Here is a 12,698-nt window from a genome sequence, read left to right as displayed (position 1 = left end):
AGGAATTTACGCTGTTGTGGGAGTGAACACAACTTGATTCCCGGCCGATTCAAGCGGGTTCTCTCATTCCCTTTAAATTCAGACTAGGAGAGTCTGCAGGCAGAAGCATAAAGTTCATGCATGGATCGGTGTGTGCATATTACCTTTTTAACTCATTTGCTCCCAAAGACGTATTTATACTTTTTTTTTTTTCGTACAAACTTCACTGCATAATAATGATCCAATAATATTTACTTTGATTGATCATTTCAAAATTCTTTTGAGTTATTTGTTCGCCAAGCGTTTTTTTTTTTTTTTTTTAATGCTAGTTCATTTAACAAACAAACCATACATGTTTTTTCCCCGCACTTTTTCAGACTTTTACTGTGGAAGCAGCATGCCTGTGGTCAACCATGTGATTGTAAGAAAATTGCCACTAGCTGTGCCTGCGCAGGTCATTATTTCTCCATGGCAGTGACAGACGGGTGGAGGCAGAGTTCGCTCTGCGGGTCTTTAACAGCTGATCCCAGATCAAACTGAAAAACGCTGCAGATTAGAAATAGGATTGAATGACCCCTGACCTCTCACATGCTGAATGTCATCCGTTCATTCAGCCGTGGTGTGCGTTACATTTATCTCTAGACCCGTGAGCTCTTATTTGTATAAACTTTGCTCCTGTTATAGTCAATATCGAACTAGACACTTTGTATTGTGATGGTTTTCATTCCCCAGGAGTTCATTTGCAAAATTAGATCAAGAAATAATTAATGTAATTAAATTACATCCATTTATTCCATATTCTGCAATTGTGATACTGTATGTGAATGCACCACTGAGTGATATGTTTTCAAAATTATAATCATGTATTGGCAAAATTAAAATAAGTATTGTATATCATTATAGTGTGCAAGTGGCCGGTTTGTGTATATTCTCTTTTCTGCAAACATATTCTGTCAGTCCTGGCAAACATATTTGGACACTCACTACACTGCCTTGTTTGAGCTTGTTTGGCTGATGGACATTGGCGCTACCTTTCCACTTTATATTCTGTTTGACTCTGATCTCATAATGTCTGCAAATGTAATTTGACTGCAGCTGTGATACGGGGGAAGGATAGTCGGGTGGAATTGCGGTCGTCGCTTATCCTCAACGTGTCCTTCGGTCAGTGAAGAGTACTTAACAACTAGAAAAACAAATACGGTCTTAAAGGAAGCGGAGCTTATCGGAGTTATGTTGTCTGCCTTCTTGTCAAAGAAATGGGCCATTTGATGTCTGTCCGCATGACAAATTAAAACCTTATACTATTTCCTTGGGCTCGAGACAACATGAAAGCATACCTACCGAAATGTATGCCCTTTTTCAGCTGAAACAGAATTGCAATAATAATGGTCGTGTAATAATGGAGCGTGGAAAGCCCACTCTGACTACAGCGTAAATGTCATCTTATGAAGACTTTGCGATCTGATTAACAGTTCTTGCTATTCCTTTTGTCAGGAATGGACAGCGTGGCTCACAACAAGCAAGAAACATTTCAGCAACTGAGAAGGTCAAATCTGACTGAAGCATGAAGGGGAAAAAATACATTAAAATTGATGCATCATTGTAGATGAATGAATGAGGGTCTAAATTGTAACCGTTTTAGTGTCAGAAATATAACATGGGATGTTGTTAGATTCATGAGAGTAAATATAAAGAGTGACCTGACCAGAAACGTTTGTGCTTGACAAGACAATGACTGAATTGTTTAACTCATTCACTCCCAGTCATTTTCACAGAATTTTCACTGGATTTTGACTGATTTTGCAAGGCCCACAGAATATTGTGTTCTATTGCTATAAAGGCATGGAAACTATCAAAAGAAAGATTAAAGTCTCTTCTTTCATCTTTCTGTTTCCGTTTTGCAGCAATTAGCATTAGAAGAGAGCTAAGTTTCATCAGTTTTCACAAATCTATTCAAAATTTTAAGTAATTGAGCTTTCTTTTTTCTTTTTGGTTGATCTCCTTTGCTCTGCTGCCACCTGCTGGCCGTTTGTGTAATAACTACCATTTCTGCAACCGTTCTATGCAGTTGAGAGGCTGCATCAAAGCCTTCTGTATGCTCTAGCATAAAGAAAGAACGTATAAATACGTCTTTGGGACACTTGGAACATTAAAAAAAACGTATTTACACGTTATTGGGAGCGAATGAAATAAATGGCTTAATTACAAAAAAAAACAGCAGAATTGATCGTGCTGGTTCACATTTAGAGCAGCGGTTTGTAACAACTGGCCCACATACTACAGTATAGATTGGGAAACAAACAGCTTCCAAGTGATAGTGATGGTACAGGACTGCATTGTTTGTCAAATCAACCAGCCACAGGGAAAGACAAAATACTACATAAATAGGTCCCAAGTAAATTAAATTGTGAACGCAAGAGTAACCGCAAATAAAACATCGGTCCACTGAGGCAATCGGAGACGAGCTACTTTTGAACTCTTCACGGGGAGGATGCTGTTTGATTTCACTGGGTCATTTAATTAACACTAACAGGAAATGCAGGGAACATCGTTAGACTGGTCTCGGTTCATTAATAAAACGAATCTGACTGGACACCAGCGCGAAACGAGATAAGCATCGACTCTGCGCTGCGGCGCACGCACACTGAGGAAGCATTAAAAATAATTCAGGGTAACTCACGGGTTGCCGTAGTCCCACACGACACACTGAGCGTCGGATGTGCCCTGCAAGACAAGAGGGGAAGATAATCGGTTAGCGCCATTGCAGTGGTTGAAGTTTGTTGCCTGAGGATAAAACTTGATGCTGCGTGGATGATGGAGAGATGTAAACACACTCAGAGAGGGAATGAGAGACGATGGGAGGGCACAATAGAGAAAACAGTTACAGTTAGAAAAGCAACTACTGATAGAAAAAGTGAAACTGACTGAAATTGAAAAGTGAAAATGGATTTTGAAAACACAACATCAACCATATGAAGAAGTATTACAAGAAGTACCGTATTTTCCGCACTATAAGGCGCACCTAAAAGCCTTCGATTTTTTCAAAAGCTGACCATGCGCCTTATAATCCAGTGCGCCTTATATATGGATCGATACTGAGCTGCAACAGGTCTCACTGTCAAGACGCTATCGGTGACCCTGCACGATCGGTGACGCACATGCGCAGAAGATCCCGCCATCTTGGATCGCTAGCTAATACGAATACTTTACCTCAGAGAAAATAATAAAACAGCTGTTTATCTATTTTGTGAGTGAATGGAGTTGTCAGAAAGCTGGTTTGTAATCTATTAATAAAGTTTGACTGATCTATCTGACTGTTTTGTTGACATTCCCTTTAGCGCAGCACCATCTAATGGATGCATAACGTAACCCCAGCCTCTACTTTAGCGACTTTATATGGAAAAAGTTTGAAAATATGTCATTTATTGAAGGTGCGCCTTATAGTGCGGAAAATACGGTAGTTTTTAACTCATTCACTGCCATTGACGGAAAAAAGACGCCAAATGATGCATATTTTCTGCTGGTCTGGCAATGAATGTGTTAAAGATTCAAATAAGTTTTTCTTTAATTCCACAACCCTCCCTACAGTTGTCTTTTTTTTTTCTATCTCAGTACATACTGTAATACATAATGCACATATTTACAACTTCATAAAATTTTCTAAAATGAGATCCCATCCCTGATTTAACCCGCACCCAGACACTTGCAGAACATTTTCTGAATACCAACACTGTTATATGTGAGCAAAGCAGCACATTCAAGTCTCCTCGCCTTCTTTGGAAAAAGTTCACAACTAATCTTCCATGAACAAGAGAATTTGGGGGCCTCGACACGGGCTGGACTCGTCAAGACGGAATGACGCAAGATTTATGAGAGGCTACGCGACCCAGATTGATGGATGACAACGCTCCGGCTCGCATGCAAACTGCCACCACCGACATCAGACGTCGCACGGTGCGTATTCAAGAGCAGAGATGTGTGTTAGTATTCAGCCATCAATCAGAGCACATCATGCCTGGCTGTGCATTACAGCCGGAGTGACAACAGCATCCTCCCACAATGCAGATGTGTTGCATCTGCTTGCTTAACGTCCCTCAAAAAAGACAGTAGCGGTTATTTGATTCAAACCTTAGCAGCTATTTTCTTCTGCTTTGAAAAGCAAATCATTCAAGTCGTATTTTTACAACCACATGAGGTTTGCTGTCTGCCTGAATATTGATGAAGAATATCTTCGACTAATCAGATGAGCTGCAAAGGACCGGATGGGGGAGCCAGTAAAGCTTTCTACTTGGAGGATGCATTTTGATGAAAGCAAACTAGATTAAAGTTCAATTACTTAACCTGGCTGGTGAGCTGGGGGAGCCCTACAGGAAGGCAGGATGAAGAATGGGAAGCGGAAGAGGTGAGGGGTATAACATTTGGCATCGTCGAGGGGTTCACTCTCAGGACGCTCTGATTTCTGACCCCCCGCTTCTTACTTACCATTTAAAACACATCCACACTTTTTGGTAGAAGGGGACCAGCGACTGATCTGACCGTAATAAGATCACCTTTTCGAAAGGACATGACCTCTCCTTTGAGAATGAAGCCTGGGGCAGCTGCTCTCTGGGCACAGCTTCGGCAGCTGGCTGTTTCTACTTTTGGCCAAGGTTACCACCAATGTAATACAGCTGAGGAACATGGCTGCATTCCTCTTTCTTTGTAGTGAAAGCACGCCAATTGAATAGCATCTGCTGTAAAGTCCATTCCAAGTGGAAGGACTGTATAGCATACTAGACTAAGTGCAATTTCTGGAGAAATTGCGTGGGAATGCTGAAAGCACATTTGACAGATAAATTAGGAAATTATAACATCCTGGTTGCTGGACAATGAGCTTTACCAACTGTGCCACCGAGCAGTATCAGACACCTGGTAATGATGAGTTATATATATGGAAGTGGGCGTGGAAAGTGATACTTAGAAAAAGTACAATGACTGTCCCATTGAAAATGAATGGGAAATAGTTGAGATTAAATTGTTAAATTGTGCAGATACTGTAAGTAATGTGGAATCAGACGATATATACCCCGGGAGGTGTTATTTTTTTAAGCTAGTTAAAATTCGAACAATGTAAATTGGCAGTATTATGTGGGAGTTGTTAGGCGGCAAAAAAGTGTCGAGAATAAAAATCACAATAACATATGTGGGAATGCTTCAGCATTCCCACAATTATGAGACAACACAATCACGTTTGATCAAAACATTTGAGAAGCATGATGGGAGATAAACACCTCCCTCGATATCATCAATTAAAACAAAGTATTGTTTTTTTGGTTAAAGATAATTGTTTTGGCGAGCTAGCCTAGTTTTGAAAACGGTAACCTTTAACAACAACAACAACAACAAAAAAACATTTGACATAAAGACATTCAACTTCTACAGTGCACCACAACCTATAACACAATAGTACAATAATACTGGATATCTTGCAGCAGGGGTGTCCAAACTTTTTCATTTGAGGGCCACATGCATAAAATCAGAAGGACGCAAGGGCCACATCATGTTATGAAGAGAAATTGTGTTTAGTCCAAATATTGTACAAATAATTTATTTGTGCATTTGCATATTTAGAAAAATGCTACAGTATATAAACCAACTTATTTGTAATATGGCAGTAAGATTATTATAGTTTTGGAATTTTTCATTTTATTTTTTATTTTGTTTTGAGTTTTGTTTGTTTTTAATTTAGTTAGTTTTAATTAGTTTTCAGGGTGGTTCTGTTAATTTTTGTATTAGTTTTAGTTCTTTAATAAATGCTTAGTTTTCGTTTAGTTAGTTTCAGTATTAGTTTTAGGTTTTTTTTAATGTGTATTACTTGTGCGCAATATTTAAAAAACACCATGGGCGTGACATCATTATTCCGGTTTATATCAAAATAAATCTACTAAAAATCACATTTAAAATCATCCCCAAAGGCTCATGCGTTCAATTAATTACGAAAGACTAAAAACGAAGGACATTTTTGCTATAATTATATTTAGTTTTATTTTAGTTAGTTTTGTAAACATAAAATGTAGTTTCAGTTAGTTTTCTTTTTTAAAAAAGCATCTTCGTTTTTATTTTATTTCGTTAACGAAATTGTTTTTTGAATTTTAGTTTTTTTGTTAGTTTTAGGTAACTAAAATAACCTTTAATAGCACCTGTGTTTTTCAACACCTTCCCTTCTTACTTTGACCATCTCCAAACATTTTTGTTTTGTTTATTTTATTTAAACTGAGTCAAATGACATTTTTAGCATATGTTGCGGGCCACTAAAAAATGGACGGCGGGCCGCAAGTGGCCCCCGGGCCGTAGTTTGGCCACCCATGTCTTACAGCCTATAAATTGTCTATTCAGAGATGTCAAGGAGGTCCTGGCTGACCATGCAAAAATCCCATCACATTAATAATTCTCCATTTTATTATTTATTTATTTGGATTCTGTGTCCACCTTTCCACCCGAGCGCGGTGTAATGGAACCCTGCACCTTATTGAGGTTGCCAGTGTGTAGATGTGCTCACTAAAAAGCACAGTGGTGAGTCATTTATAATAACATATTTCAATGCAATATAAACTGAATAGGAATCAAGGGACTCTGCAATATAAAAAAAAAGTCAAAAAGGTCCACTTTTATTCAGGCCTTACAGTAAGCACGATGGCGCTTTATAGCATGCAGCATTTTCTTCTTACCAACAGAAGCTGGCGAAGAGTATTAAAAATATATGTAAATATTTCTTTTTTAGCCTAACTCGCAGTTGTAACAGGAAATAATTTGGTGCATGTCAACTTTGGTTTGTGTTGAGTCAGAGTTCGAGTCTTTACTTACATTGAAAAGAGTAGCAAGCTCCACCACCACCACAGGATCACTGGGTTGCAACTCCGGCCGTATTGTCACCGTCAGAATCTTGGAGTTGAGCACCGCAGGTTGGCTACAAAAGATTGTACTCATTTTAATTGCAATTTACAGGTAGATACAGCAGATACATACAACACAAATCAGCATTCATGGCAGAGAATGAAAAGCTCTTTCAAGCACAACAGAGAAGGTGGAAGGGGATCCTTGGACATAATGTTCAATAGATAAATGGTTTGTCGCTGATACTGGACTGACCTGAATAAAAATAACCCATACCTACAAAAACACAATATCTCACGATGACAACCAGTTGATATATTTGTTTTCTCCAGATGAAGGCTCCATGCAAGATTTAGGACACGCATCCATTCAAAACTAGACTGTACATTTATACACCGAGATAAAAACAGAAGCATTGAGGGAAATGCAATTTTTGTGGATCTCAAACATTTGTCTGGTAACTATGCAGACGCAAGGAGGGGAGATAAGCAACAGAGACAATACACAAGGAAAGACGGATGAGAAATTGGTGCACGGAATTAGATAGGGGAGAAAAGGCAGAAGAAAGGGCACAAAAATAGAAAAGGTGTTGAGAAATACAAGGCGAGTGCAGCACGATGAAAAGTTTGCAAACGGAAAAGTTGCATAAAAGCAAAGATAAAGTTCAGAATGGGAGTAAGAAAAAAAATGATGTGAATTACTTTTGAACAGTAAATCTAATGAGCTCCACTCACATTGGTGCTGGTAAAATATTGTCCAATGTCCTGTACAAGATGGCTCCGATGACATAATACATTGTTGACTCAGAATCGGTCTCCGCCTCTGCAACACACAATGTTTAGCAGCCTATTAGCCAAAAATATGGAACTCGTCAGAAGCATTAATCTGCTTTTTCAATATATTGATCCACTTTACTCTGCAATTGTGTGGGCCAAGTGCATTTCATATGAAATATGTTGGCCAAGTGCGCATAAAAGAGCAAAACATCTGTGAACTAGACCGTTTGCATTTTTAAGACATGAGCAACGATTGCTGCAAGGTCTCGAGTCTTTCTGTAGAAATTGTTGTTGTTGTTATTATATAAAGCTGACTTGATTTGAATTATTATTATTATTATTATTATTATTATTATGTAAAGCTGACTTGATTTGAATTATTATTATTATTATTATTATTATTATTATTGACTCTCAACTTTGAGGGCCTAAACATGGACAAAAACTTACTGAGCTTGGCACACACAACGTGCCTGTGAAGAAAATAAATAAATAAATAAATAAATCATATTTTGAAGTTGTCAAAGCAAGTATAGAAAAAAAAATAAAAGAAATATGGGTCTGTAGTGCCCACTACAGAGGTTTAATGGAGCTATAGTCCATAAAAATTGCTAGCTCAAAAATAACCCGATTTGGGTCAAAAATTGGACCAACCCACTAACTTGGGTCAATTGGACCTAGCTTTGGTTGCTTTGTACAAAACAAACCAAAGTTGGGTCAATTTTTTTTAACCAGAAATTTTAACACATTCATTGCCGGACTAGCAAAAAAAATGCATCATTTGACGTCTTTTACCGTCAGTGGCAGTGAATGAGTTAAGGGTAGGTCTATGAAAATTGGAAGGAACATGTAGCACCCCGAGATGTACAAAAAAGTATTTCGTAGCCATGCCCGAAAATGTACAGGAATTGAGCTATGTGTATTTGAATGTACAATTTTATTTTTACAATAAGTTGTAGTGATGAATACTAAATTCCTGAAGAGTTCAATCAACAAAAACACAAACAAGGCCAATAAATGTATTCCAATTCCAACTGGCACCTCAACGGCATTTATTGAAAGTCAAGTTTTGTTGTCCTGTCGTCATCCTTATACTAGCACATCTCATTGTGTTTTGCTGTTATTTCCACTTTAGAGCTTTTTCATCCATCAAAGCCTCTTGCGTTACAACAATCCCTTCTGTGTTATATCACGAAAAAAAATAGGCCCTACCAAGGACAAGTTGCGTTCTTCTGTAAATGTCATTTTGTCTCTAGTGTGAGGAACGGGGGTGAGCGAAAGAAGCATACTAGATAAGTAAAAGTTCACACGCTTGGATGCCTTCCCTCATTTGCCCTTCTGGAAATAACGGAAAAGCATCACCTGAGCGGTGAGGAGGGTGGTATTATTTTGTTGGTATCATTCGCCGTGGGAGACGTGAAAAATCTGACGCTGGTGTCAAAGGATGTCGACGTGTGAAACCGTACGTCATTTTCTTACCAATTTCAGTTGTTTAATCTCACAAAAAGAGACTCATCCTCTCAGATGCGTACATTACATCAAACCAGTGACTCTGTGGCTCTATTTCTTTAGATTGGTTCATGAAAATCTTTCAAAAGGAATTTGAATTGGAAAAGATCAGTTCAGATCACCTTCAGTAGTTTTTTATATTAGACTGAAACATTGAAAGGTTGTGACAGAAATCTATTTTCGCTCACTCTTCCCAAGCTTCTAAATAGAATAACCAAGGAATATGTTTCCCAACTGAGCAGTATGATCACATTTAACTCATTCACTGCCATTGACGGAAAAAGACGTCAACGTCAATTTTCTTTTGCTGGATTGGCAGTGAATGTGTTAATGAGCTTAGACTCAAACAATAATTGAATGATAAAGTCGTTTTCCAGTATCGGATGAAAGATGCCCCAGATTGTCACACAGCAAGGCTTCATTCCGATCGTTACGTAAAACTCGTCTGGATCAAACTATTTCTGGAAATTGGCCATAATTTAGCTGTCACTCCCTCATATCTTTGATATTATATCACAAAGTTAATTCAATCGGTTGCATGTATTGGTGTTAGGCTACTGCAATTTGAGCAATTTCTGTAACTCGTAATCAACGTTGACACCTGTTGATCGGTATTTTGTGAACCACCTGCATCAACTGCCTCTTATGATTTGCTTTCAACAGCAAAGTCCTCCACCTTCGTCTTCCATTTATCCGCTTCCTGGTTTGTGAATGAACTTGGAGTTCACCTACAATTTGGAAGTTGCAATAGGTCTCATCAGCTTTCCTCTGGTAACAATATCCAGGAACGTTTGACGCAGTCTCTTAGAGCTTATAATTCTCTACATTATGTAATCACATATAATGTAGAGAATGATTTCTCAGGTCCATATTCAGTGCAGCAACACAAAGACCACTTCTCACCCTGTAGATAGGCAACATGGCTGATTCCAAGCTTGAATCTACCTGGAATACTAAACACAAACCCACGTTTGTCTACATGTGGAAGAGTTCAAGAACAATCGTAACTTCTGCTCAGTTAGGCGACATCGGGATATATCAATACTGTAAAATGTGTGTCAGCGGTCTGTAGGCATTTCTGAGCATGTTTTAGCTGTCCATCGTCAGGTGTTCATTAGGTGCTCATTGTGACCCATCCTAACTTACTAAATATATACATAAAACGGATAAATTCAATTGAAATATAAAATACATGGAAAAAAGAAGGTGGAAATTCACATATGAGGCAGATGGATTTGAAATATGTGATCTCATAAATTCCTTGCCAACCTTCCACAATACCGGCTAGTAGGGAAGGGAAAAAACAAAAACAAAAAAAGACTGGACCAAACACGGTCCTTAGAGGCGACAGTGGGAAGCTACAGTATTTTTTTTTTTTTTTCCAGAAGTCCTAAAAACAATATGCGACTGCCAGCTTGAAAAGAATGGTAGCCCCAGAGGAGATTAGCTTGGATGCTGCCATAGCAAAGATGTATCAAGCGTGCAAGATGTCTCTTTAAAAGAAGGGCTAGGAGAAGCACTTTAGGCTTCTCTTGAAGGAAATAAGGAATGGCTGCTTTTACTCTGGCGGCTTGTCAAGGTTACACCAAGTAGTTTACTCTTGTACTTCTTGAGTCAATTGATCTGGCTTTTCCAAACACTCTCCATTGGCTCGTCGGTTAATTCAAACGAAGAGCTCAAACACAAAAGCAGGCATCTGAATTTTTTTGGGTGAATGTTGTCATTTATTTATTTCAGGTTTCCAGGTTAAAGCTCAAGCCTCTATTTTTGGCTCAAAGCCACTTGTCGGATTTTACGCTTAAACTTGTCATCCTAATGCATTAATGTAAACAACAACCGTATAGTTCACCATTGCAGTAACCAGCTTGTAAGCAGGTGGTGAGGTTAAAATCGAGGGTTATTGTGAGTGCCAGTCAAAGGGTCACCGTCATCAGAAAATGTCAAAGGGCTCAGACAGCTCTGTTCTTTCGGCCTTTCGTTTCTCAGAACTGTAATTTGGGCAGCAGTGCGAGACAGGAAGTCAGACAGTGTAATTTCCTGTGAGAGGTAACCTTTGCCTTTTTTTTTTTTTTGTATTGGCCTGCATGTGTCAGTTCTCACTCAGCTTTCTTGTCTACCCGTATTTGACGCTGCTACCATAGTAAGATCAGTATTTGGTTTTTAGATTTGAACAGTTAATGAATCATGCTAGAATACTTCAAATCCAAATCAGATCAGCAACTGGGAAGCCTGGCGGATCACTAAGTAGTGCCCCAAGTTTCTTAGACGGTAAAAAAAAAAGGAAGGGGGATGCTCAGTTGTCTTATATTCACTAACATAACCAAAAACAAATTAACAGTAATTTATTGCATTGATCTAAACGTAAATATTATCTCCAATCTCCTCAGAAGAGCCTTCATAGACCCTTAGCCCATTGACACACATCAAAAGCTGTCTGTTTCCATGAAGCACATTTGAAACAGGATCCATTTTCACTGGGGAAACACTTCTTGGCCAACTAGACCTTGACTGACGAGAATGTCGAGTGGTGTGATAACAGTTCCCCAAAACGTGTTGAGAGAGTGCAGATAATAGCTGAATCCGATCCAAATCATGTTCCTGAGCTTTGTTTTGAAGCCTCATTGTTACGAGACCTCTGCTGGGTGTGAAATCTGCAATTTTAGAGAGCAAAATGTTTGGGAACTGGCATGTAAAGAAGAAATATGATGAACTTGCTGACATATAATCCTGATGTTGTATGTACAGTATTTTCTTTCTGTTGTGGTTGTTCTTAAAGTGCCGTATCAATAACATTGAGTTGAGTCAATGCACCCAGCCTCGAACTTGTAACTTTTTTTATATAGTAATTGTTTTTGTGTCTCTCTACCTTCATTTGATACAGTAAAAACCTCCTTGGGGATGTAGAGCTTGTCCTCTGCTGTTCTGGCCCAGTCCTTCATCCCCCTGCGGCCCTTCATGGGGAAGTTAATATCACTGGAAACCGCTGACACGGGCTCCCGCTGGATGGTTATCACTGTGCAAACAACACACAACATTATTTAAAACTTACCACTGTGTGAAAAACGCCCCATTAATGAGTTGGTGAGAATAAAGCCAAACATTATATGAAACTGATACATTAAGGTACACCAATTTCTCACATTAATAGTGACACTGTACTTACTAAGGTTGTTGGTAATCACTAAAAAACTCTGGAAAGCCTTCTGGGCTTCACCAATGAGATGAATGAAGTCTTCTAAAATTCTCATCAACAATGCAGCACCTGGGGCGACCTGCAAATGAAGGAAATTCATTAAAAACTAGCGATAGACCGATATGGCTTTTTCAGGGCCTATGCCGATACCGATTATTAGTTGTCAAGGAAGCCGATAACCGATATTTCAAGCCGATTTTCATTTGCAGTAAAAGAGAAAATAATAGCATAAAAAAATTAATTGCCTTTTCTTTTCATTTTAAACATATAAACAATAGACAGCTTTGTTTAATTAGAAATTCTAACAGAAATTGTAGGGAACTTCCAGGGTCATCAGCTTGTGTTAAGCTAAATTCAAAACTAAGCAA

At 38.6% G+C, this 12,698-nt stretch overlaps 1 protein-coding gene across 25 annotated transcripts in view; it reads right to left on the bottom strand.

Annotated features, from left to right (window-relative positions):
• adgrb2 (adhesion G protein-coupled receptor B2) overlaps positions 1-12,698 on the bottom strand; it is a 168,636-nt gene that overhangs the window by 58,280 nt on the left and 97,658 nt on the right. For all 25 annotated transcript variants that reach the window (XR_013280501.1, XM_077508001.1, XM_077508000.1 and 22 more), the window contains 5 exons: positions 12,301-12,409; positions 12,004-12,150; positions 7,587-7,674; positions 6,823-6,925; positions 2,660-2,703 (listed from right to left, as the gene is read on the bottom strand). Coding sequence is in view for 24 of the 25 variants with exons in the window: in XM_077508001.1 (XP_077364127.1) it covers positions 2,660-2,703; positions 6,823-6,925; positions 7,587-7,674; positions 12,004-12,150; positions 12,301-12,409 (491 nt within the window). In the remaining variant the exon portion in view is untranslated. The remainder of the gene's footprint in view (positions 1-2,659; positions 2,704-6,822; positions 6,926-7,586; positions 7,675-12,003; positions 12,151-12,300; positions 12,410-12,698) is intronic.

The sequence above is a fragment of the Festucalex cinctus genome, chromosome 19 (genome assembly GCF_051991245.1).
Source record: "Festucalex cinctus isolate MCC-2025b chromosome 19, RoL_Fcin_1.0, whole genome shotgun sequence".
NCBI classification, from domain to species: domain Eukaryota; kingdom Metazoa; phylum Chordata; class Actinopteri; order Syngnathiformes; family Syngnathidae; genus Festucalex; species Festucalex cinctus.
This window is presented reverse-complemented; position numbering and strand designations above follow the sequence as displayed.